Consider the following 26,858-nt stretch of genomic DNA (forward strand, 5'->3'; position numbering starts at 1 on the left):
TTTTTAAATCTTATTAAACTGAACACCAAGCTTTTGTCAAAAATAAAGCCTTATCTTCGACACACAAATATAACGTGTACTTTATCTTTGATTACAAACAAACAAAGAAACAAAAATTAATAAACAAAGCCAACCACCTAATAAATAATATGTGTCAGTACTGGGTCAATAGTATGTAACAAGCATTACTTTTATTTGTATCAATACTACAGCGAGAATAAAAGTTACGCTTTCTTTCTTTGCGTGAACATTTGGGTGGCGTTATGCAAATCTTCCCACATCGTGACGTAGACATGTGGGGGGGCGTGTTAGAACGAGCTGTTTTAGGTAGGCGTGGTTGACTCTTAACTTTTATAAAGACTATCTCTTTGGATTTGAGACTTTAGTCTTTGCAACTTTACAGATCTTCTTTATGCACCAAGAGCTTGTAACAGCTCTTGTGTTTTTTACAAAACAGAGCTTTGTAAAAAATTGAAATCGCATCATATGACCCCTTTAAACATACTCGGGTATGTCACATAACCAGCTTTCTGGAATAGAAAGGTTTGGTTGATGAGGAACTGGTGATTCATGTGTAATGAGTCTGTAAATTCAGATCAGATTGGCTGTAGGCAAAAATCATTCTTGGTGTTTAAACCAACACATGCAAATTATTTTTCCAGATATTATTTTTATGGCTTTCTATCTGCCCTCAATGCAAAACTTTGGTTTTAGCATCATGGGTTTTGTTGAAATTCCTCTGGATGTACTTTGTGTAATTGTTTGTTGTATTAAAAAGAACATGCCAACATGTTCTTTGACAATATATTATTCCATGCAAGCTACTACAAAACAGTGAATCATCAGTTATATGGCAGTTATATTTTCTTAGAATGCTTATTGCTTATAATACACTACTGTTCAAATATTTGGGTTCAGTAAGATTTTTTTCATGTTTTTGAAAGAAGTCTCTAATCCTCACCAAGGCTGCATTTGTTTGATCAAATATATAGTGCAAATAGTAATTTTGTGAAATATTATTATAATTTAAAATAACTGTTTTCTATTTTAATACATTTTAAAATGTAAATTTTTCCTGTCATGGCAAAGCTGAATTTTCAGCATCATTACTCCAGTCTTCAATGTCACATGATCCTTCAGAAATCATTTTAATATGCTGATTTGGTGCTCAATAAATATTTCTTAATATTATCAATGTTATATGTTTGTAATATCATTTAATATTAACAGGTGTGCTGTTTCATATTTTATGGAAACCATAATGCATTTTTTCCAGGGATTTTTGCTGAATAGAAAGTAAAAAAAAAATAGCATTTATTTGAAATAGAGAACTTTTGTAATGTTAAATTAATTTGCTGTCACTTTTATCAAATTAGTCATTGTCTAATAAAAGTATTAATTTATATAAAAAAAAAAAGATTTGTGTGCTACTGTGTTATACTGGCACAGCACATTTTGTCTTAGACCTGAAGATTTTGTCTTAGACCTGAAGAATTGCTTTACATTCATGCATATGACTCTTTCTTAATTTTTCTTTGTATATAGAGCACACAATATGTAGATAAATGTTGGTCCTGTGAGCTGTTCATCCTGGTGTCCGTCAGTACTTCTATCATTCTGATGCGGCACCTGTTACCTCCCCGCTACTGTGACCTGCTCCACAAAGCTGCTGCTCATCTGGGCTGCTGGCAGAAGGTGGACCCTTCCCTCTGCTCAAACGTCCTCCAACACATGTACGTCTGACCTGGGGAAATAGAAATGGCATAAATTTAGGTTGTGTTAGGTTTTTTTGTGTGTGTCTTTGCTGGGTTTTGGTTAAAATGCAAGTATAGTAGGTGCTAAATGATTCCAAATGCATTTACAAAAGAGCCTAATTTCAATTCTTGTACACAGTCTGATGTGCACTTAGCCTTGAAAGAATACCTGCATTGTGTTGCATGTTTCAACTCAAATGTTCATTTGATCTTGGGTGTTGCCGTCAACAACACATTTATTTATAGCACATTAAATGAATTTGACTTTTTTTTTTAAAATCATTTTTATTTTTAAAATCATTTTTAAACATGATTTTTGTTTTACCTGCATTGTTTTTCAAAAATCACAACTAGAACAGATTTTTTTGTACATATTGATTTTAACCTGTTTTTGCTAAATAATATTATCTCATTGAATTTATTAGATTTTTTTTATGTATTGTTTATTTATTTTTTGCATGTAATCTTAAATTGTGTCATAATGCTTTGTTTTTATGTAGAGTGTTTTTTGGGTTTTCTTTCTGAACATTTTTTTTTTTGTTTTTGTGTAAGGTGTAATATCTTTCTTCTTCTGTTTCCTACAGATGGACAGAAGAGTATATGTGGCCACAAGGAGTTTTGGTCAAACACAGTAAAAATGTTTATAAGGCCATGGGCCATTATAATGTAGCAGTTCCCTCAGATGTCTCGCATTATCGTTTTTATGTAAGTATAAGCTGTAGACGAACTCTGAAACAGAAAGTGCTTTGTTTTTCAGAACAAGTTTGAATGGAAATGTTTTTAGAAATATTACAAATAATTAATAATGTATTCACGGGAATTATATTGCAATAACCACTGTTCCCCTCTTTTTTTCCTTTTCTTTTAACAGTTTTTCTTCAACAAACCTCTTCGAATATTGAACATTCTTATAATCCTGGAAGGTGCAATGATATTCTACCAGCTATATTCACTGATGTGTTCAGAGAAGTGGCATCAGACAATATCATTAGCTTTAATATTATTCAGTAATTATTATGCCTTTTTCAAACTGCTCAGAGACAGAATAGTTCTGGGAAAAGCGTATTCGTATTCAGCCAGTGCCTCCAATCAGAAAGTCAGTTAGACAAGGATAAATTATTGTCAGTCATCACAGATGAGCAGAAAACATGCATGAGGGTTGTTTATTTTTTCTACAAGTGTATTTCGGTCGGTTCTGACTTGCCATGAAATAAAAAGGAAACATATTTTTGTACTACGTCTGGGTCTCTGAAGTTTTCTTTTAAAGGACATTCATGAATTAAAAACAAAATAATTTTTTCTTTATAGTTCAATGTAACGTTTATTTATTTTGAATTAAATACCATTTAAAAACAAGTAAGTACAACTTATCTATAATAGAGAATATATAGACATTATATAGATCAGTGGTAAGTACTAGTTTTGTCATCATCTCTTGACATTCTTAGGTTTATCATTTAGGTACCATAAGCCACTAGATGGTGACAAACAGATTTCGGTCAACGGTTGACTATAATGAATACAGATATTTACATAGCCATTTCGTTTTGTGGTATATAATGGCTTATTAAAAGCCGCTATATAAATAGCCAGCTGTGTGGATGAGGTTTTAATAATTAGTCTGAGGTTCTTTAAACGAGCTCAGCTCGCGTCGTATTGCGATTACGTTCTTAGTATGGCGAAGGTCCAGCTCATGAATATTAATACTGTTATTTTGACGTTGCTCAGAAGCATACCCGTTGCTGAGAGAAGCACCCGATTGCCTCCAAGTAGGTATAACTGCAGACCGGAGATCTCCAAAATGGGGCGTGAACTCCAAAAGTGGGCAGAACCTCCAAAATGGGGCGGGGTCTCCTTGTGCAAAGACTTTCACCATTGGCTCTGGCTCCAGCCAATTGTTATTGACTTACATTTCGATTGCTGAGGCTTGGCTCTTGAATATTAATTAGATAATCGTGACGCTACTTTAATGCCGTCCAATAAGAAAAGCGTGTCTTATTAATATTAATAACCAAGCTTCACCATAGTACTAATCGCAGAATCGCGGTCGGGAAGCAGGAGAGCTACGCTGGAAACGGCAAGCGCTTGGTCTCTGCTGTTAAAACGCACCACGTATAAATCCTGCGTTATTGGAATGGAAAAACCAACACGGGCGCCTTAAATTTGCGTTGAAAAGTTCGAAGAGCCTCGTCCTTGTCCGCGAACCGGTGAGTAAGTTAAATCGTTTTGTTCAGCCATATGACGATGTGTGCATCGTGCCTCTTAACATCCTGTGCAAATCCCTGCCATTATATGTAAAACCTCTTCGCCAAATGAAAAACGTATTAGGTCTTGCACTGATACACAAATCAAGTCATACGCTAAGATTCTACAACTGCAAAAAAAAAAAAAGAATAGACTAGCATAAAATAACAATACAAGACGACGCAATTGTTCGTATTTAGTTTTGTAAACTAAAGTGCATTCATTAAAATTGAGATTTTGTGGCTGATTATTCATCTAAAAGCACCATGATTGACCCAGATTGTTCAGCGCTCTTTGGCAATGAACAATCTTACGCAGGAATGGCTATTATAATATACAGTCTATAATATACAGTACATATATGTACGATTCACATATTAATTTACAATTAGATTCTATAATATGTATATATATACACACACACACACACACACACACACACACACGTATAAATCCTGCGTTATTGGAATGGAAAAACCAACACGGGCGCCTTAAATTTGCGTTGAAAAGTTCGAAGAGCCTCGTCCTTGTCCGCGAACCGGTGAGTAAGTTAAATCGGTTTGTTCAGCCATATGACGATGTGTGCATCGTGCCTCTTAACATCCTGTGCAAATCCCTGCCATTATATGTAAAACCTCTTCGCCAAATGAAAAACGTATTAGGTCTTGCACTGATACACAAATCAAGTCATACGCTAAGATTCTACAACTGCAAAAAAAAAAAAAGAATAGACTAGCATAAAATAACAATACAAGACGACGCAATTGTTCGTATTTAGTTTTGTAAACTAAAGTGCATTCATTAAAATTGAGATTTTGTGGCTGATTATTCATCTAAAAGCACCATGATTGACCCAGATTGTTCAGCGCTCTTTGGCAATGAACAATCTTACGCAGGAATGGCTATTATAATATACAGTCTATAATATACAGTACATATATGTACGATTCACATACTAATTTACAATTAGATTCTATAATATGTATATATACACACACACACACACACACACAATCTTTTTATAGAATCTAATTTATTATACATCTACCATTGATATAGAATTTATAGTTTTTCCCCCAACATATAAGGACTTAAATAATAGGCATACAGTTGAATGCTTTTATTCAAAACATTGCTTTTCTTTAAACTGTCCGATTTTCTAAAATGTCAGTGATATACTTACAGCTATGTTACTTTTAGATAAAGATGGTTGAGTTGAAGTTACCTGCCTCCGTTAGTTGCAGTTTCTAAGAAACAATGTTGAATATTAGTATGCTTGCACTAACAAAATATTTTTAAAAATCCTGCAATTAAAAAAAGAAACTGATGGTAGACATATATCATAGTATCCCTGGCGGATGGACAGCAGTCATCCGAGAGTCCCAGAGAGATCTGAAGCATCTAAAAATATTTCAGCACTAGAGCACTAGAGTTTCTTTACGCAGGGTGAGAAACAGAACAGGAGAATAAATAAACCAGAAAATGACAGAGAGGATTACTTTATCCATAAAGTTTGGTGGAGTGTAAATCGGGCTCCATCTTAAATAGGATGATTAAAAGGCATGTCTTTTTACCTTCACTAGTTACATTTATTAAGCATGTTACCCATGATATTGTTAACATGGCTTCATGCAGTCGCACAAAATATTGAATTTTCCATTCCATCTGTTAGCAGCTCAAGGTCAGATATTAATAAGTGCTGCATATCTTGTGAATATTTAGCACACACAGGCTCTCACTGACCTGCTGTAATGGTTGAAATCTGTTTGCTACAAAGCTGAAATAGACTTTAGTGCAGTGATACCAACAGGACTCAAGCATGGGACAAACCTTCACATTTAGGGCCCCACAATATTTAATCTGTCTCTGTAGAGGCCCTTATTATTATATTATGCTCTTGGTTACATTTCCACCACAGAAAGCCTAAACAAGTAACTTTTTCCATTAAAGTAGACTACTTTACAATAATGGCAGTGTTTGGGTAACACTAGTTCATAATTCAATATTTTTACAATTTCATGTGGTGCCTTTTGAAAGAAATTACACACTACGTATTCCACTAGTTTAGGATCAGCTCATGTTGTTTTTTCATACATCTCAGTAGCTTAGAGCTCTTGTCTGTGTGTCTTAGAAAGTGCCACTGCCCTCATGGAAGACAAGAGGAAGAAAAGGAGTCCCAAAGTGTCCCTTCCCCAGCCCCCTCCTCCACCAATCAACCCTCGAAAGCTCTCCGTTCTCCCAGCGAGTAAAAGCGCCACATTCTCATTGGGTTTACCCCAGCCCACCTCCCCCAAACCCAGAGGCAAGTACAAGAGATCGGTAGGGGCAATGGGTCCTTCTAAAGAAGCTCTCGCTGTTCCTGTGGTTCCCCCCAAAAACACAAGGTTTGTGTGTGTGTGTGTGTGTTCTTCAAATGACATATCATAGAAGCTAATTTGTTTTGAGTTAGTAATTGATATTTCCAAATTGTGCCTCATAAAACTGTCTAACAGTGATTCTGTTTCCATTTGTAGGCCTCACAGAGAGAAACCCAGAGCTCCTCAGCCTGCCGGACCCAGCCGCGTATCCCAGTCCTCCTCACCACTCCAGCACTCATTCCTCACCGGCGTCTCTGATGTGAGAGAGATGGAGGGAGGACTGCTCAACCTGCTCAACGACTTTCACTCTGGAAAACTACAGGCTTTCGGTATATACTAGGGTTTTATTCAGAAGCCTTAGTAGTTTGAGCTGTCAGTAGAATTGTTTTGCAGTCTTAACGTTGAGGTTATCAGGTCCATTTTTAAGGAATGCAAAGGTGTGTAAGGGTGGCACCTTGACTACACCTAATTCATCAGTGAGTTGATTTAGATTTCAGAAGTCTAGGAAGGTAATTTCTCAGTTTCCACTGTGTGTTTGCAGGTAAAGTGTGCTCCTTTGAGCAACTAGAGCATGTGAGAGAGATGCAGGAACGTCTGGCCCGGCTGCATTTCAGTCTGGATAGTCATGTGGAGGAGCTGTCTGAAGACCAGAGAAAAAACGCTTCGGACCGTAATCTAGAACACTTGCTTTCTAATGTAAGATATTATTTAATCTTCTTTAATAATGCATCTCTTGTTGGGTTGCACAATTAATCTAATAAAACTGAATTGTGATATGGCTTAGTGTATCATCAAAGCGCAAAGGCTGCAATTTAAATATTTTTTTTTTGTCAATTTGATATATAATCACTGCATTTTTGACCAAACTGTGCAGCCCTATAAACAACCAAACCTGGAAGTTTTTTTTTTTAAATCCTATTTTAATCGCAATTTTAATTTAATTTTTATCCCAAATCGTGCAGCCCTAATATTGTGAGTATTCATACTGAACCTTAAACCAGAGACATTCATTTTCCCACAAGTTTATATTTGATCATTACAGTAGACACACACACATGAGTAGAGTCTGGATCTAATGGATATGAAACACCAGTCTACTTGTTCTCTCTCCACTATTCAAGCACTCTGACTCTCTCACACACAGATACTAAAGGACTGGACACAATAATACCCTGTATCTGAATACAGGCCTGTGGCTGAATCTTGTATTATCATCCAAACCCAAGTGTCGCTGTCTGACTGTATTCTTTCATCAGTCTGTGAAGGGCTGGACAGTTGCTATTGATAGTATTTCCCTTCTAGCTGTCAGCTCAGTGGTATGTGGTAGAAAGCCCAGCAGATTATAGTGTGTGTGTGTGTGTGTGTGAATTTCATTATGGGTGGTTCACTTAGTGTAACAGAGTGTATATTTGAATCTTAAGCAAGGTCATGTTTTACCCCACATTTTCATAAAGCTTATGTTAGGACTATTAAGACTTTTGCATTGTGACAATATTTTTAGGACAACAAAGCACACCCCCTCACCATGCTCCATAATGCATCTCAGTGTCTTATTTTTTTAATTTTTCCATTATTCATGTTATTGATTCTCATTAGATTCTCATTACTGTACTACAGTATTTTTTAATCAGCATTAATTAAAGGCAGCACTGCAGATACTACCATGATCTTTTTTTTCTTCAAAATTTCCCCCCAAAAATTAAAAATGTAAATAATACATATTTATTTATAACAATATTAATGTTATATTAATACAATATTTATTTAGATATTATTGTACTACAGTTATTAAAAATGGGATTCAAAAATGATCTTAATAAATATTTAATTAATTCCTTTTTTGGGGTAAAATCATGTGACTTGGACATGTTCATGAAATTCACCCATTTATTATAAAATTAGAGTCCAGGAATTCACAGAAGATAGGTGATAGACAACTAGTGTTAATAACACATATAAAACAAAAATAAACAATTTAGGATATATTAAATTAGTATACTGTTAGGGGATGGTGTAAGGAAAAGCATTTCTGCAGTGCAGCCTGTACAACACAAGTCATCTCAGTTTTTGTTAACATACAGGCTGAATTCCAGAAGAACCCATTGTTTGAAGTCTGTTGCTTCAGTATACTGATTCTGTCAGCTCAGCAGTTATAGATTGGTCTTTTTAAAGCATCAGCGATTATATTGATTTTTTTGAATGCATCTCTGTTTTTTCTCCTCTTAGCTGGAAGAATTGAGCAGCTCAATGTATCCTTCCATATTATGGATTGCATGTGTTAAAATATGCCGTTTTACTTTACCTTTGACATTAACCCCCAAAGTGTTTGGAGTCATTAAGATGTAAACAAAAAAAGAATGATTAAGTCCCATTTTATGCTAATAAAATACAATGTTTATTGACTGTTTTGTGAAAATGTTACATGGTGTTTTCCCAGGATTTCTGTTTATCCAGAAAGGGTTTTGCAATTAAAAAAAGAAACTGATGGTAGACATATATCATAGTATCCCTGGCGGATGGACAGCAGTCATCCGAGAGTCCCAGAGAGATCTGAAGCATCTAAAAATATTTCAGCACTAGAGCACGGCTTGATAACACTGTGTTTCTTTACGCAGGGTGAGAAACAGAACAGGAGAATAAATAAACCAGAAAATGACAGAGAGGATTACTTTATCCATAAAGTTTGGTGGAGTGTAAATCGGGCTCCATCTTAAATAGGATGATTAAAAGGCATGTCTTTTTACCTTCACTAGTTACATTTATTAAGCATGTTACCCATGATATTGTTAACATGGCTTCATGCAGTCGCACAAAATATTGAATTTTCCATTCCATCTGTTAGCAGCTCAAGGTCAGATATTAATAAGTGCTGCATATCTTGTGAATATTTAGCACACACAGGCTCTCACTGACCTGCTGTAATGGTTGAAATCTGTTTGCTACAAAGCTGAAATAGACTTTAGTGCAGTGATACCAACAGGACTCAAGCATGGGACAAACCTTCACATTTAGGGCCCCACAATATTTAATCTGTCTCTGTAGAGGCCCTTATTATTATATTATGCTCTTGGTTACATTTCCACCACAGAAAGCCTAAACAAGTAACTTTTTCCATTAAAGTAGACTACTTTACAATAATGGCAGTGTTTGGGTAACACTAGTTCATAATTCAATATTTTTACAATTTCATGTGGTGCCTTTTGAAAGAAATTACACACTACGTATTCCACTAGTTTAGGATCAGCTCATGTTGTTTTTTCATACATCTCAGTAGCTTAGAGCTCTTGTCTGTGTGTCTTAGAAAGTGCCACTGCCCTCATGGAAGACAAGAGGAAGAAAAGGAGTCCCAAAGTGTCCCTTCCCCAGCCTCCTCCTCCACCAATCAACCCTCGAAAGCTCTCCGTTCTCCCAGCGAGTAAAAGCGCCACATTCTCATTGGGTTTACCCCAGCCCACCTCCCCCAAACCCAGAGGCAAGTACAAGAGATCGGTAGGGGCAATGGGTCCTTCTAAAGAAGCTCTCGCTGTTCCTGTGGTCCCCCCCAAAAACACAAGGTTTGTGTGTCATTATAGATCAAAGATGCTAATTTGGTTTGAGTTTGTAATTGGCATTTCCAAATTGTGCCACAAATTGTGATTCTGGTTCCATTTGTAGGCCTCACAGAGAGAAACCCAGAGCTCCTCAGCCTGCCGGACCCAGCCGAGTGTCTCAGTCCTCCTCACCACTCCAGCACTCATTCCTCACCGACGTCTCTGATGTGAGAGAGATGGAAGGAGGACTGCTCAACCTGCTCAATGACTTTCACTCTGGAAAACTACAGGCTTTCGGTACGTGCTAGGGTTTTATTCAGAAGCCCTAGTAGTTTGGGCTGTCATTAGAATTGTTTTGCAGTCTTAACTGTTCAGACATTTTTAAGGAATGCAGAGGTGTGTAAGGGTGTCACCTTTACACCACCTAATTCATCAGCGGGTTGATTGAGATTTGTTTAGTCTAGTAAGTCTAGAAAGGTACTGTCTCACTTTCCATGTGTGTAACACTGTGTGTTTGCAGGTAAGGTGTGCTCCTTTGAGCAGCTAGAGCATGTGAGGGAGATGCAGGAACGTCTGGCCCGGCTGCATTTCAGTCTGGATAGTCATGTGGAGGAGCTGTCTGAAGACCAGAGAAAAAACGCTTCGGACCGCAATCTAGAACACTTGCTTTCTAATGTAAGATATTGTTTAATCTTCTTTTATAATGCATCTCTTGTTGGGTTGCACAATTAATCTAAATAAAACTGAATTGTGATATGGCTTAGTGTGATTATCAAATTTAAAAAAAATTTTTTTGTCATGCTGATAAATAATCACTGCATTTTTGCCCAAATTGTGCAGCCCTACAAACAAGCACAGCAAACCTGGAACTTTTTAAAAAAATCTTATTTGAAATCTTAATCGCAATTTTAATCAGAAGATTAATTTTTTTTCCCAAAACGTGCAGCCCTAATCTCTTTATGTATTCATACTGAACCTTAAACCACAGACATTCATTCTCCCACCAGTTTATATTTGTTCATTACAGTAGACACACACACTTTAGTGGAATCTGGATCTAATGGATATGGAACACCAGTCTACTTGTTCTCTCTCCACTATTCAAGCACTCTCTAACACACAGATACTAAAGGACTGGACACAATAGTACCCTGTATCTGAATACAGGCCTCTGGCTGAATCTTGTATTATCATCCAAATCCAAGTGTCGCTGTCTGACTGAATTCTTTCATCAGCCTGTGAGGGGCTGGACAGTTACTATTGATAGTATTTCCCTTCTAGCTGTCAGCTCAGTGGTATGTTGTAGAGAACTCAGCAGATTGGAGTATGTGAGAGTGTACGTGTGTGTGTGAGAGTTTCATTATGGGTGGTTCACTTAGTATAACAGAGTGTATATAGTTGAATCTTAAGAAAGGTCATGTTTTACCCCATTTTTTCATAAAGCTTATTTTAGAACTATTAAGACTTTTGCTAAATTTCCCCCCAAAAAGTCTAAATGTAAATGATACATATTTATTTATAACAATATTAATGTTGTATTCATACAATATTTGTTTAGATATGATTGTACTACAGTAATTAATATTTGGATGCAAAACATCTTAATAAATATTAAATTAAAGATGAAATTAAAGATTTATTTGTTTATTGTTTGTTTGTAAAATGTGACCTGGACATGTTCATGAAATTCACCAATTTATTATAAAATTGGTGTCCAGGAATTCACAGAAGCCAAGTGATAGAAAATAGGTGTTTATAACACACAGAAATAAACAATTTAGGATATATTAAATTAGTATACTGTTAGGGCATGGTGTAAGGAAAAGCATTTCTGCAGTGCAGTTTGTAATTTTTGAAAAAGGACAGCCTGTACAAAAACAAATCATCTTAATTTTTGTTAACATACAGGCAGAATTCCAAAATAACCCATTGTTTGAAGTCTGTTTCTATACTGAATCTGTCAACTCAGCAATTATAGATTGGTCTTTTTAAAGCAGCAGCAATTATATAGATTTTTTTTTTAATGCATCTCTGTTTTTCCTCTCAGCTGGAAGAATTGAGCAGCTCAATGTATCCTTCCATATTATGTTTTGCATGCGTTTAAATATGGCGTTTTACTTTACTTCTGACATTAATCAGTGAAATACAGTTTAACAGATATTTTAAGCTTAAGCAACTCTGTTTTTGTTAAAATGTTACATTGTGTTTTCCCAGGATTTCTGTTTATCCAGAAAGGGTTTGTGTTACACTGAAAGCTCTCACTGCTCTCAGCTAAGCATTTCGTTTTAGTTTCAGTAAAAGCAGGGATTGTGTTTCTCAAAACATCTTAGCTGAAGATCAGTTGTGCCTTAATAGAAGCCTAATGGATATATCCAACATATGTGCAGGAAGAATGCTAAAGTCAGCATTTTTATATGTAATAGGAGCTCCAGAGCTTGTACATTAGATGTACATCAGCAATGCATATCCCCTTAATGCAGTTTATCCAGACAGAAACTCCACCTGGCGGAAAATCAAGACTTACCCAAGACCTCCAGCACCTGAAGCGGGAAACCAAATCCAGCTGACCATCAAATCACTGTGCTGACCAAAGCCCAAGTTACCATGGCTACAACTCAACTGCAAGTTACTGAAGCAGCATCATCGTGATCTGTGGCTAATGCAATGCTAAGTGACGGCAACAGCATCAAAGCACATTCTGCATGTAAACGAAATTCAACTGCAAAAATGGCACTTCTTATTTTTTAAATGTTTTGATCTTAGCATTTAAATTTTAATAATTCCAATTATTTTTGAGCCTTAAAGCTTAATCACACCCTTTTTGTTGCAGTGTTTAGAGGGATAGTTCACCCAAAAATTAAAATTCTGTCATTAATACCCTCATGTCGTTCCAAACCCGCAAGACCTTCGTTCATCTTCGGAACACAAATTAAGACATTTTGATGAAATCTGAGAGCTTTCTTACCCTCCCATAGACAGCAAGGGAACTACCACCCTCAAGGCCCAGAAAGGTTGTAAGGACATCGTTAAAATAGTTCAACCTTAATTTTATGAAGCTACGAGAATGCATTTTGAGCGCAAAGAAAACAAAAATAACAACTCTATTCAACAATTTCTTCTCTTCCGGTCAGTCTCCGCCGCCATTCACAAGAGTACTAAGACGCATACGTGTGGTGCTGCTGACGCAGGAGCCGGCGTTCTGACGTAGAACACGCATGTTCTGAGCCTTGTTTACAAGCAGAGGAATGCACATGCATGCGTCGTGGTACTCTCCTGAATGGCGGCGGAGACTGAGTGGAAGAGAAGAAATTGTTGAATAAATTCGTTATTTTTGTTTTCTTTGCGCACAAAAAGTATTCTCGTAGCTTCATAAAATTAAGGTTGAACCAATAGCTATGTTTCCATCCACCTATTTTATTTCTATTTTTATGCATTTTGGATTATCGCATAAAAAAACGCTGGATGGAAATGCCAAGATGCGCATAAATTCTAAAAATGCGCATAAACTACGATAGAAACACATTTACCGAATAAATTCCACCATGCGCATTGAAAAAGTCATATGACTTTGCGCTATGAGACTATATAAATTATTATATAGTCTCATAGCGTCTCATATAGCTATATATAAATTGACTAACCAGCGGACCGATCTCGTTCACAGCATCTATTTGTTGTTTTGGTCGTTCTGAAATGCCTGAGGAAAGTCTGTCATCAAAGTATTTCTGTATAATTACTGTCTTGAATGACTGCGTTCCCAAACAGCAGGCATCTACCTCTAAAAGCAATGACCGCATTTATTGTGTTACGTCTGCTCTCTCTGAAGCGCAAGTAATTTATTACATATGAAAATTATTATATTCAGTGGCTTCTCCTAGTTTTCTTAGAGATATTTAGTGCCAGTTTATCAGGAAGTGACGATTTTGTTCTCTTTGACTCGTTGGATGGAAACGGTGCTTTATTCGCAAATGTTTTATGCGATATTCCAGTTTTGCACAGAAGTTAAATTCACATCTTTGGATGGAAACATAGCTACTGATGTCACATGGACTATTTTAATGATGTCCTTACCACCTTTCTGGCCCTTGAGCGTGGTAGTTCCCTTGCTGTCTATGGAGGGTCAGAGAGCTCTCAGATTTCACCAAAAATATCTTAATTTGTGGGTGAACTATGCCTTTAAGTGGTTTATTTGGATAAATAATAATTGTTCTTACTTTAGAGATTGCATGAGTTGATTTCAAAGGTTCATTCATTAAAGTTTGACTCAGTTTTTTCATTAAAAATTGAGATCTAGAATTTATTAGATCAACCATGTCAAAAGTGAATGAGAAGATTAACATTTACATTATCAGTCAATCAGCACATACACAATTGATCTTCATTTTGTAGTTCATCAGTGTTCTCTTAAATGATGTTGTAAATGGCTGTGGAGTAGCTATAAACTCACTCAGGACTGTTTTGAGATCAGTGATCTTAGTGCCTCTTCTCACTGTCTAGATTACATTGATTGTTTTACCGTAAAGTTTTCATGGGACTCTCCAAATGATGGAACTGGATCTTTTTGTAGATGTTTGTACAATAAAATATATACCTTGTATATACCTTATATACCTTGTTTGTAAACTAGAGGTTTAAATAGCTATTTAATGTTGATCTGAGAACGATTATGATAGAAGTTTTTTGTTATTCTTGATGGCACTGATGGAAATGTACAGTATATGTGTGTTATCTTTGCATAAACTAAAGTGAAAACATAATGGAGTCAGGCATTTCAAATTTCAGGTTTTAAAAAGTTGACATCCAGTACTAGTTGGGTGATTCTAGAATTAGAGATGAGTTGACCGGTGGAATTTGTCCATTTCTTGGAGCACAAGATTGTTTTTGAACCTTGTAGATTTGCAGTCTCTACCCCAAAGCACAAAAGAACAGAGTACAGTAACATCTAATACAGGTCAGGAGGTTCTGACAAGCTACAGTGGCTGTAGGACAAAACTACTTCAAAAAACTGTGACATATTCCATAATACATAGTACAACCTCACTAACGTCCTTCCCAGAGTCTTCCCATTTTACACCAGTTTCAGTGATAAACCATCAGCACAATATATGGACAGGTTTAAGGAAAAGCAAATGATCTACACCAGTTAGATTTTTATATTTCATGATGCAGTAATATCACTTTACAGCCGACCTCTGCTACGCCTACCTCCAGCTATTTCAATAGAGAATCAGTACTGTTGCCTTGAGGGAGGTCTGTTTAAATTGATATCAGATTGATTCATGCCAGGATCTGATCCTGCATCAGCATGTACAGGCCGTTTTCTCTTCCCTCACTGCCTGAGTCTAAAGCATTGAAAGAATCATGTAAAAAAATGACGTTTGTATTCTTTCTGTGAATTTCAAACATTTCAAAAAGAAAATATTTGTGTGCTTTGCTTTTTGTCCATGTCTTGTTTTGTTTAACAATGCATAAACTATTTTCTATTTGTGCGCTTTAAGTAATAAAACAATGCAACAATTCACTCACTGACTTTGGACTTTTAGTGCGGTTATGGGTCATTGAGTTACAGGTAAGCAGTTTGTTGAATAAAAATCACAGAAGCTGTAAAAAAACAAATGTTACAAATAGCAACATTTAAAAATATATATATTAAAACAATATAATTAGAAATACCCTTTGTTAATTAAAAGAATATTGCAAAAGACTAAAAAGATGACATTGGAGACAGGAAAAGCGGTTTTGTTTTATTAGAGTTTTTTATTAGTTTTATTTAAAGCATTTTGGTTTGGATAAAGGAAACATATTTTTTAATGATTTGTCAGTTTCCATCGTTTCCATATTACAAGTTTAGAAGCAACCTAAGACAAGGCAACAATACGCTCAAACCAAAGTATTGATTTTTGTTTTATTACTTACCTCTATTTTCACTAAATTATGCTAAAAGAAGATCAAACTAAGCTTATTTTGAGGAGTGCTACGGAAACGACCTTATTCTTAAAACCTCTTCCAAACAGCAGGTGGCGGTACGGAGCTGCAGGCGAGTCTGTTCCTCGGTCTGTCTACAGGGGAAGAAATAGACACAATCAGCTGTTCAAACCTGGTGGTTCAAACAGAGAACGGAGCTATGAACGAACAGGAATGGATTCAGGCAATAACTCGGTTGCAGGTATTGTTTATTATTATTACTATAATCATTAGAGATTCTATTTCTAAAGTTAATGTGTATGAATTTGTTGTCAGTAATTTATAAGTAACTTATTTTGCCCTGTATCGGATGAGTACCTGTGTTTGTTTACAGTCGCGAAGTTCAATATTTTCATTTTATATGATTTTTTTTATTTGATTGAGTTGATTTGATTTTTTTTTCCTTAGTCCTGGGGTGTCTGTTTTTTTCTTCTTCAATCAATTCATCTTTTTCTTTTTAATTTAATAGATTACTATGAAATTAGCTTTTTAGTCTTACAGTCCGTCTGCTGTTTTTATCAATAGAATTAAGTTCTTATAACTTCGTTTAGTTTAGTCGCAGTATCAGGAAAGTAAAGCTAATATTGTGCCCGCTCCAGGCTCAGTGTCGTGGTTATGTGATGAGGAAAGGACTGAGTTTGGTTCGGACTCAGTTTGAAGAGATAGTGCGAGAGATTGATGGAGGATTGGATCACCTGCAGTGGAGAGGAAACATAATTCCCAAACCTCACTTCACTGACACTGTGAGCCTTTCTGTCATTGCCCATTTCTCTTTCTGTCTACTATTATTTTAAAACATCCTAAGCTGTTTATTTGTTACTCGTAGAAAGTATGCCTTAAAGTTTCATTATCACTTTTAAGATTTTCAGATAATGTTTTGTTTTCATGTTGCATAATGATAAATGTGTATAATGTAATCCATAGGAAAGCCTATTGCTGCAGTATGAACGCTCCAGGTTTCAGTCACATGACCGTCTGGATGATTCAGAGAGGGAACAGAAAACAGAGAATCAGGGCAGTGAGAAATCTCTCCCACAGTCTGAAATCCAGGTACCAGAGAGAGACGAAGCTGCTGAAACAGCCAGCAGAGATACTTCCACACCTGTGGATGGTATTGTGGACAAGAGAGGAGAGAATGTGGTCATACAAAACCTGATGGATGATTCTACGACACTTTGCAGTACCGTGAATTCAGATGTCAGCCACAGCAGCTTATTTCAGACAGGTACTTTGAGAAAAGATTTTGACCCCAAAAAAAGGATACAGAGATTTTAAAAAACAGACAGGACTTATTTGAGACCCTTATGTGTTTGTGTTTTGTTTTGGCAGGACCAAATTTGCATTCAGTTTTTAAAGACACAGAACACACTCTTGACTCTCTGAAGCAGCAGCGGAGCACTTTAGCTATGGAGCTGCTGTGGATCCAGCAAGCCATCAGTAGCAGAAAGAAAGTGGGGAAAGTTTGGAATTTTTAACATTAATGTTTATTTGTGTGTGTGTGTGTGTGTCTGTGTGTGTTAGTCTATAAAATTATTCTGCTCTGCTTCTTTTGTAGTATTTTACCCTCAAACAGAGAATGGATGTGCCACACTGATACTGGACCAGTTCTGAAGTGGGCCAACATTTTAAGAGATGTTTTCTCATTATTTCTGTATTATTGTATCATTTACAGCACAGAATGTTTGAGAATTGTCGTAAATTATATTTATTTATGAGCTTCTTTTGTCTATAAACGGGTTTGTGTTAAAGAAGATTTTTATTTTTGTAAAAATGGCATTTCAGAAATAAATATAATATGCAAGTGATGGAGATGGAAGAGAGACTAATTTTTCTGTATCACACAAAGCCAGTACAGTTCAATCCTAGATGGACGTCAAAGGCTCCCACAACCTTATCTTACAGTTCGGTCAATGTAGTGAAATATCTATTTAATTATTGACTTGTATTTAGACTGTGTAACCACATGAGAACTCTTGATGTTGCCTGCCCTGGTTTCTCTCATGGTTTTTTTCTTGCCTTGCCACAGTTGCCTTTGGCTTATACACTAGGGTACTAAATATATTATATAGGCTACTACGTACAATGTTTTATGTATAAGTAGTATCATGCCATGACTTTCAATTAAATCTTTAGTTTAGTTGTTTATGGGTGAGCGATATAATAAACATTTTAACCCTGTCAATTATATGCATAATAATTATATACTGTATATATATATATATATATATTGTTTATATTATTGACTAGTGATATATTTAAAGATGGATATAACCTAGTAGTACCTCCACTTTACCTGAGTATAGGCACGTATACCGCTGTATATATGTGAATTTGGATATATACAGGAAGTATATCCAACTTTATCTAAATGCAGAGCCTACAATACACTCACGAAGCGATATGCACTATATAGCAAATCCCAGCTATTTGATTGTTTATATCGGTGTAAGCCTAAACTTATATATATATATATATATATATATATATTGTTTATATTATTGACTAGTGATATATTTAAAGATGGATATAACCTAGTAGTACCTCCACTTTACCTGAGTATAGGCACGTATACCGCTGTATATATGTGAATTTGGATATATACAGGAAGTATATCCAACTTTATCTAAATGCAGAGCCTACAATACACTCACGAAGCGATATGCACTATATAGCAAATCCCAGCTATTTGATTGTTTATATCGGTGTAAGCCTAAACTATATTATTGCCCAGGTCGAATCTGCTAAATCCGACTACAACGTCTGAAGATATTAAGGTATTATAAACAGAGCTGGGTAGATTACGTACAAACTAATCCGTTACTGATTCCAAATTACATGACAAAAATTGTAGTTCGTATCGTAATCATTTACATTTACATTTAGTCATTTAGCAGACGCTTTTATCCAATGCGACTTACAAATGAGGACAATAGAAACAATCAAAACTAACAAAAGAGCAACAATATGTAAGTGCAAATGACAAGTCTCGGTTAACCTAACGCAGAACACGTAGCAAGGTATTTATTTATATATATATATATATACACACACACACACACACACAAACAAAGAAAAACAAGTAGATAGAATATAAAAAATATAAAGCAAGCTAGTGTTAGTTTTTTTTTTAATAAAAAAAAAAGATAATCGATAAAGTAGAATTAAAATAGAATAGAAAGTGCTAGAGTTAGAGGGTCAAATAAAGATGGAACATATGTGTTTTTAGTCGTTTCTAATGTAATCCATTACATTGCACATTTTAGGTAATATAATCAGACTACTTTTAGATTATTTTGACCTAACTTGTTTATCACATTGATTTAAATAGGATAATCTTGTACCATATTAATCTAAAAATGCAAAGGAAAAGAAAGTATATTCCATTTGTTGGTTTTGACAAAATGAAGTGCATTAAACATTACATTATGTCAAGGTTTCCCAAACTGGGGTTTGTAAAGGAACTGCAGGGGATTTGTGAGTTTAATGAAAAGCAAATAATAAAATCATAACGATGTAAAATTAAAATAAATCATTTTAAAATAACATCAATCAAAATAAAACTTTTTATTTAAAACAATATATATATTATTTGTATACCTGCATGTCATGTGACCATTAACCAACATCAGAGAACCGTGAACATGCAAATGTTAATTATTAAAAATCTCAGGGGTACTTCAAGTAAATATATAAAGTGAAAGAGGTTCGACTGACAAAAAAAGTTTTGGAATCCCTGCATTACATGTAGGCTAAATAAAAAATAACGTGAATTTGTGCATTCTAATGTGTTCGAAAGACAAAAACCTTCCAAAGACAAAGTAATAGACTACCTGTTTATCAGTAGTTGATGTAATGTTGAAATGCTAAGAAATCACTTAAAACTGAAATGATTGTTGTAAATCCAGTGGTCAAATGCTGTGTGGCCTCTCAAATGTCTGTGTAATTATATCCACCTGGCTAGTGTCTGGTGTTTTTGTGAATGTCCGCAAAACTAGAAGAATTTCTGACTGTAGCAGTAGGCTATTTTAGAAAGGAAAATTATGAATATATATATGAACATAATTTATTGCCATTAATTGAATAATATGTCATCATGTAATCAATAAAAGTTACCTGTAGTCTGATTTGGAGTATTTTAAAATGCAATTTAATCTAATTACAAGTACTTAATTTTGGGAATCTAATTATGTAATCCAGATTACATGTAATCAGTTACCCAGCTCTGATTATAAACCTCTGTAAGGCTGCTTTGAAACAATTGTGAAGAGCTATAGAAATAAAATTAATTAAACTTGGCAACCTACAACCCACAAAATAGTATATAATAATAATAACCGAATTACAGGAATCCCTGTTCAGTTACATTAGAATAATAAAGAAAAAAAATTAAAGATAAAAAACAAAGCTTTTGACTAAACAATGTCACACAGAATTTCTGACTAGCTGATTTATATTTATTGCAAATGGTAAACAGGAGGCTGTTTTTTTTTCTTTATCACTCCACAGGTTCTTTACGTCCCTGTGTTTAAATGTTTCTGTTGTCTGTGGGTGATGATAAGTGGCATAATTCACTAAAGCCACGAACAACCTCTACAAACAAATGTCGGATTTTCAAAACCTACTTCTAAGTAGAATAAAGTGATGAATTTTAAAATCTTCTAGATGATGTAATTTATAATTTTAAGTATTTCTGCTGCCCTCTCTCGAACCCTCTTCTCCTCCCTCAGCGTCTCCGTCTTGTTGTTGCTGATTGTAAAATCCCACAAAGGCCGCCGCCATAGTTAGTAATGCTGCCATGGCAACCAGGAAACACTCCAGTGTGTGTGCGAGAGGGAGGGAGTCTGGATGAGGTGTTCGAGTCTCTCACACTCAGTGCTTTAATATTAGAAATAAACACTGAAAAATAATCAGCACAAATAACAGAACAGATGAACTTAGGGGTTTTCTCCAGGTGATCAACTGGATAACAAGCTTTCTCTGTAAGTATTTTGTGAGTGTGTGTGGATTTGCATAAACGTGAATGCTTCTCTCAGCTGTAACGTTACGTGAATCAATTTGTGAGTTTTTGTGCGTTTAAGGTGTGAATAAAGGTTCGGATTTGTACTTTTTCAGTGTTATCAATTAACACATTTATGGTTAAATATGATGGCATAAGTAAGTTATCCTATGTAGGAGTTGCTCTCAGTTTGTGTTTATTTAACAGGTGTGTGTTAATGTGGCTAATTTTGGGTCATGGCATCCACTGGTGTCACTAGTCACCTGCCTCCAGTCAAGAGTGTGAAGGTCTACAGAAATGGAGACCCCTTCTTTTCAGGTTAGAACAGGTTTGGTGGGTTGTTTGTTGCACACACAGTGCTTAAAAATGTTACTGCAGTGATGTACAACATGTATCATTTTCACAGCACTCTCAAAAACATGCATTTGTCTGAAATGAAACTTTGTGTGTGTGTGTGTGTGTGTTTAATATATGTCTCTATATATGAATGTCTTTCTGGATCAGGAAGGAGATTTGTGGTAAACCAGAGGCAAATCTCCACCATGGATGCGTTTCTTAATGACATCACTCTCAGTATCGGAGCTCCGTTAGCTGTTCGAACTCTTTATACGCCACACTACGGTCATCGGGTCACAGACCTTAGTGACCTACAGCAAGGGGCACAGTATGTGGCCGCAGGGTTTGAGCGCTTTAAGAAACTAGAGTAAGTGTCAATTCATTCATAATGAGAATAATCTAAATAATAATACTTTCCATCAGTGTTCAATGGTCTGAACTAGATGCTGAGAATCAGTGGTCCCTGTGATTGGACACTTCAGCCACACTTAACATTGTATGAATTACTTTAAATATCATTCAGTGTTGTTATTGTTAACTAAAACTGAAATTGAAAATTGTTTTCAGAAACTGAAATAAAATATAAGTATTAGATGAAAAATGTAAACTTTAAAAAACTAAATGAAAAAAATGAGAAATGGCAGATAACTGAAATAAATATGATGAAATAAAGAAGTTGTAGTACTATAATTACCAAAATCTAAATTTTAGCTAAAAAGCTAAAAGCAAAAAAAAAAAAACATCCAAAACTAATAAAATTTACTAATGCTAAAATTAAAATAACTAAGAAAACTACTACAATTCTGAAAATATATAATTAATAACTAATATATTCATTTTTCTAAATATTGTTAAATATTATAACAGTATATAAATGATACTGAAATAACACTGAATCACGTGGCATCTACAAAAAAATGGTACTACGCATTATGAAATTTTTGTATCCAATTGGTCTGTTATTTTTAGTATAAAGTCAGTTCCCCTCAGCTCACATTTTGAACAGTATATATGCATTATTTATGTTTTATCCTTTAAACCTTTAAAAAACCTTTCTTTATGAACTGTTTTGCTTGAGAAGTATACTTATCCTATCTTTCTAAATGTGGGCATTAAGTGTTTTGTATAATTTTAATTACATAACAGTTTATTTAATGTAAATGCAAATGAATTAATGTAAATGCAAATGCAAATCCCTTCTTATAGAAAATGACCTTTTAGAGAGGTGCTTATTTAACTTTGTGGGAAATTGGAAAGCAGAATTTATGATCAGGCATCTTGAAATTAGATTCTAGATTTATTGTTTCTGGTTCAACAGGCTTAATATTGCGATGATGCATCATGAAAAGATGCATCATATTTAGCTTGTCTTTTCTGTAAATGTTTAGTTATCTGACTTCAGGACTGAAGAAAGGTCCACTGTGCAGAGCTGTGGAACCGGCCCAGGTATACATGTGAGAGTTCAATACTTACTGTTTATTTGTGACTTTTTATTCAGTTGAACAGATCTGACCAATTAACCTATAAGTCATGGTATTCTAAAGTTTGAATTTAGGTATCAAAAATCATACCAGATAGAGTCAGTGTGTCTTGTTTGTCTGTCTACTGGGATGTTATGTTGTGTTTGTGTTTTTATGTTGCTGTGGATGCTTAGCTGAAGTGTGTTATAAAGAGGAGGATAGGGAGTGAGGGGTGTTATTGTCCCTTCCAACAATAGAAGGCCAGGGGAGACACACTGTTTGTGTTATCAGATTAGAAAGCTTGTTAGGGCATGTTTAAGTGCCTGACCCCTTAATGCTGCACACAGAGCTGCTAAAACCACTGTTGACTGACTCAGCGTCAACACACACACTGCACCTTGATTTATGCTGATGGAAAATCACTGGCTTCACATTAACCTGCTTATTACACAGCTAATTGGCAAGTAAATAAATGGACATGAAATATTGATTTTCAGTTATTGTATTATGTGACAATAAAGTGGCCGCAAAGTGATATGAGAGACACAAGCTTTGTGGGAAATTAGTTTCCTGAGAAAACGGCCAATTATATAGTTTAACTGTCATTATATGAGAAAAATTTGACCTCAGAATGCTGTGATTGACTAATCAGAATCAGAATCAACTTTTATTACAGGCTAAAGCACTTGTCAGGCCTAATGTGTCTGCAAAATGGAGGAAGGCCATCACTCTGCCCTGCATCATACAGTGAGAACTTTAAATGCACACTCAGAGTTTTACCTCTGTTAAACCGGTTTTTCTCATCCTTTCACAAGATATCCAGACTTATTCTTCATTCTTCTTTTCGCACTCATACATAGTGTATTTAGGAATGGAGACATCCTCAGTCCTGCCATGCGTCTTATCATTCCCCGCCACATGCAGAAAAATCTAGAGCAGATCCTGCGCCTCATTTCTGAAAAAGCCATGCTTCGCACAGGAGCCGTGCGCAGGTATTCAGTCACACATACTGATTGTTTTATAATGAACTTATGAAGCATGTCATATTTATATCCTCAGACACTGTTTAAGGTTGTTTTCATTCCATAATCATTTCACCTTTTACCTCTCAGGCTTTGTACTCTGGAGGGCTTCACAGTGACCTCCACTGAGGATCTGGAGAGTGGCCAAAGTTATGTAGCTGTGGGAACAGAGAGGTTCAAGAAACTTCCATATGTGGAGATACTGCTGGACAAAGCAACAGGCAACAGTGCAGACAGGTGATGTTGGTAGCTAATTGGGATAGACGGTAATGTAATTATTATGCACATACACTATCATTCAAAAGTTTGGGGTCTGTAAGTGTTTTTTAAAAGAAATTATTACTTTTATTCAACAAGAATGCATTAAAATTAAATTGATCAAAAGTGACAGTAAAGACATTTAAAATATTACAAAATAGAAACTATTTAAAATAGAAATTTATTTTGAACTTTCTATTCATTAAAGAAGAATCTGAAAAAAGAATCCTAAAAAAATGTATCCCAATTTCTACGAAAATATTAAGCAGCACAAATGTTTTCATCATTGTTAATAATAAGAAATGTTTCTTGAGCACCAAAACAGTGTACTAGAATATAGAGTAAACGCTGCTGAAAATTCAGCTTTGCCATCACAGGAATAAATACAATTGTATAATATATTCAAATAGAAAAGAGTTGTTTTGAATTGTAATAATATTTTGCAATATTACTGTTTTACTATGTAGCAAATAAATGCAGCCTTGGTGAGCATTAAAGACTTCTTTCAGAAATATTAAAAAATCTTAGACCCCAAACTTTTGAATGGTAGTGTAAGTTTAAAAAAACCCCGTTAAACTGGATCTGTCTGTCTTCACTGTAGACATTATGCAGGAGACAGAGGATTACAGAGAAGAATTGAGGTACTATTTACAATTAATATACAGTGGAGTTGAAATATATCTGAGAAAATTATTTATTTTTGTAACTAAAAACATTACAAATCATTAAAAACGTAGTACATTTATTTGAATGAAAAGGTTTACAAAAATGTATTTTTTTCTTTAAATCCAAAATTTTATTTTCAGGTCTAAATTAGATTTTTACTCCCAGAATTTTTAATGAGGTCTCAGACTTATGGACTCCACTGCATAGTTATTTTTAATATGTCAAGACAAATACATTTCAATGAGACATTTGTTCTATTGAAGTTCCTTATTATTCTCTCATGACGATCCAACTCAGAGTAGAAAGATGTTTCCCCAGGACAGCCACAGTGACTCCACCCTAATGAATTCACATGAGGTAAAAAACAAGTACTTTTTTTCACACACACACACACAGATCGATAGATAGATAGATAGATACTAGTTAGTGTCCATTGCTTTTCCATCATTGTTCAACTAAATACAAAAAGTTTTCAGATCATTGACCCACTTTATTGAACTTGTCACAATCATCCTGTAAGCATCTTGTGTAAATGGTGTCTGCTTTAGAGGGAAGGCAGGCGTGTGAAGTCCACAGGAGATGAGGTGGAGCGAGAGAGCTCCCCTCAGCCGGTTAAGAGGAGAGGAAGGCGAGGAGAAAGAGAGGAAAACTCTGTTTTCTACGCCAGACCTGTGAGAGTCCGCAGACACCCTCCCACAAACAGACCCCCTCCTAGAGCCGCAACAGGTGAATGCTGAATAAATAAAAAAATAGTACTCCATACTGTGTCTAAAATGTAACTTATTATTAAAGTGTTGCAGTCTTTCTTGTGTGATATTGTTTAATTGTGTTAGATGAGCCCAGTGTGTTTAAGGCCTCTAAGAGCAGGATGAGGGAGGAGGTTCGAGGTGCTGAGGAGGTCGCAGAGGATGAAAACACAGCTGTAGAGCTTCCCATTGACCAGGTACACCTCTAATCTTCTTTTGTCTCATCTCATCTCGTCTACTATAAAAATGTTTATAATTTCAGAGAGAAGCAGAAGTTGTGGAGGATGAGGATCTTCTTGAAAGTAACCAGTTTGATACAGCCAACATAAATCATGTGAGTGTGTGAAATACACATTAATGTAACGATGACTTGATCATGAAATAACTAATTGTTTGTTGTATTAAAGAGAAATTCAGCTGAACTACACAGGCCATCAACTGATCTCTCCAGTGAGAACAGAGAGAAAGAGTTTGTAGTGTCTGAGAGGGAGACAAGGGAGGACACGTCAGCTTCACAGAGAGAAGCACAGCAGGGATACACGTCCAGCAAAGAGTCTCAGCATGATACAAACAAACATGTTGTAAGACACTAAGCATTGACCTGACTTTTTTTTGTTGCATTTTTTACGTCATTTGTTTTTCACTTAGACTTACATGGAATTGAATCAGCTTAAAGTGTATGTATATGTACTGTATATATATATTATGTATATATAGAATGGTTATAGTATTATTGTATATTATACTATCAAATCATGCAGATTTTTTTCAGGGCTGCCGTCTTATGTACAGTAAAAGCCTTGAGATTTTTTCTTCTTTTTATATTAGGAGTCACCCACACGGCATTCCAGATCTTCTTCATCATCTTCATCACCCAAAGTCTCTAAACATTCCCTACGAAGTGAAGTAACACAGCAAGAACCTGTCAGTTTATGAGTTTTAAACAATATATTTGATGCATTCAATAATATATGCAAATTATGCAGTAGTATTTTGACATTTTTTCCCCTTTATATAGTGTCATTTAAATTAAAGGGCTTATATGATTATACTCTCAAAAAAAGGTACCAAACTGTCACTGTTGTGTCCCTTTCAAAAGGAACTAATATGAACTATAATGTACCTTTAAGGTACTAAAATGTACCTTTTAGCTTATGTACCTTAGGAAACTGCATCTGTGACATCTTTGTACCTTTTAATTCATAGTCCATTATCAGAACTGTCACAGATAATGGAAATTAGATGTGGCAGACTTACATACTTAGCTATTATTGTAAATTTGTAAGTAATAACCATCTAAACACATTGTGTTGCTCTGTATGTGTATGTGTGTGTGTATCAGACTGGGGTTTCTCATGAGGAACAGACAGACAGGGATGCTGAGCGACCTCTTCAGGCTGAAGATACACACATTCTCTGAACATGGAGTTCGCTATGAAATTGGGATTGCTTTGGTGAATGAACAGCATTTAAAATAATGTACCCTTGCAAAGTAACAGTGATCTTACAGCATGCAGAGATTCAC

The 26,858-nt window shown here is 35.4% G+C and overlaps 4 protein-coding genes across 9 annotated transcripts in view; all 4 read left to right on the top strand.

Annotated features, from left to right (window-relative positions):
- tmem39b (transmembrane protein 39B) overlaps positions 1 to 2,989 on the top strand; it is a 9,406-nt gene extending 6,417 nt beyond the window's left edge. Inside the window, exons 7-9 of the mRNA XM_016533148.1 lie at positions 1,546 to 1,733; positions 2,339 to 2,459; positions 2,626 to 2,989. Coding sequence (XP_016388634.1) covers positions 1,546 to 1,733; positions 2,339 to 2,459; positions 2,626 to 2,859 — 543 coding nt within the window. The 3' untranslated portion in view covers positions 2,860 to 2,989. The remainder of the gene's footprint in view (positions 1 to 1,545; positions 1,734 to 2,338; positions 2,460 to 2,625) is intronic.
- Positions 2,990 to 3,794: 805 nt separating this feature from the next.
- LOC107724299 (coiled-coil domain-containing protein 28B) lies at positions 3,795 to 12,683 on the top strand. Of its 6 annotated transcripts, none has more exons than XM_016533187.1 (6): positions 3,795 to 3,961; positions 6,130 to 6,382; positions 6,512 to 6,684; positions 6,897 to 7,051; positions 11,933 to 11,955; positions 12,375 to 12,683. In XM_016533187.1, exons 2-6 carry the CDS (start codon positions 6,147 to 6,149, stop codon positions 12,427 to 12,429), a joined length of 642 nt encoding a protein of 213 aa, XP_016388673.1. In that variant the 5' UTR covers positions 3,795 to 3,961; positions 6,130 to 6,146; the 3' UTR covers positions 12,430 to 12,683. The 6 variants fall into 6 exon arrangements, with proteins under 6 accessions (XP_016388673.1, XP_016388664.1, XP_016388656.1 ...); XM_016533178.1 differs by lacking the exons at positions 3,795 to 3,961; positions 11,933 to 11,955 and adding exons at positions 4,453 to 4,539; positions 8,582 to 8,604; XM_016533170.1 differs by lacking the exon at positions 3,795 to 3,961 and adding an exon at positions 4,453 to 4,539.
- Positions 12,684 to 15,917: 3,234 nt separating this feature from the next.
- Positions 15,918 to 17,718, top strand: LOC107724582 (IQ domain-containing protein C). Its single transcript, XM_016533566.1, has 5 exons — positions 15,918 to 16,051; positions 16,449 to 16,592; positions 16,774 to 17,074; positions 17,179 to 17,300; positions 17,405 to 17,718. The coding sequence occupies exons 1-5, from the start codon at positions 16,010 to 16,012 to the stop codon at positions 17,441 to 17,443; spliced, it is 648 nt and encodes a 215-aa protein (XP_016389052.1). The 5' UTR covers positions 15,918 to 16,009; the 3' UTR covers positions 17,444 to 17,718.
- Positions 17,719 to 20,660: 2,942 nt separating this feature from the next.
- LOC107724332 (doublecortin domain-containing protein 2B-like) lies at positions 20,661 to 26,773 on the top strand. Its single transcript, XM_016533215.1, has 15 exons — positions 20,661 to 20,830; positions 21,059 to 21,163; positions 21,350 to 21,548; positions 22,570 to 22,627; positions 23,318 to 23,388; positions 23,502 to 23,633; positions 23,754 to 23,900; positions 24,523 to 24,562; positions 24,885 to 24,944; positions 25,136 to 25,313; positions 25,421 to 25,530; positions 25,596 to 25,667; positions 25,741 to 25,914; positions 26,162 to 26,257; positions 26,676 to 26,773. The coding sequence occupies exons 2-15, from the start codon at positions 21,082 to 21,084 to the stop codon at positions 26,751 to 26,753; spliced, it is 1,497 nt and encodes a 498-aa protein (XP_016388701.1). The 5' UTR covers positions 20,661 to 20,830; positions 21,059 to 21,081; the 3' UTR covers positions 26,754 to 26,773.
- Positions 26,774 to 26,858: the final 85 nt, after the last annotated feature.

The sequence above is a fragment of the Sinocyclocheilus rhinocerous genome, unplaced genomic scaffold, assembly GCF_001515625.1.
Source record: "Sinocyclocheilus rhinocerous isolate Xijiao unplaced genomic scaffold, SAMN03320098_v1.1 scaffold1515, whole genome shotgun sequence".
Classification (NCBI taxonomy): Eukaryota; Metazoa; Chordata; class Actinopteri; order Cypriniformes; family Cyprinidae; genus Sinocyclocheilus; species Sinocyclocheilus rhinocerous.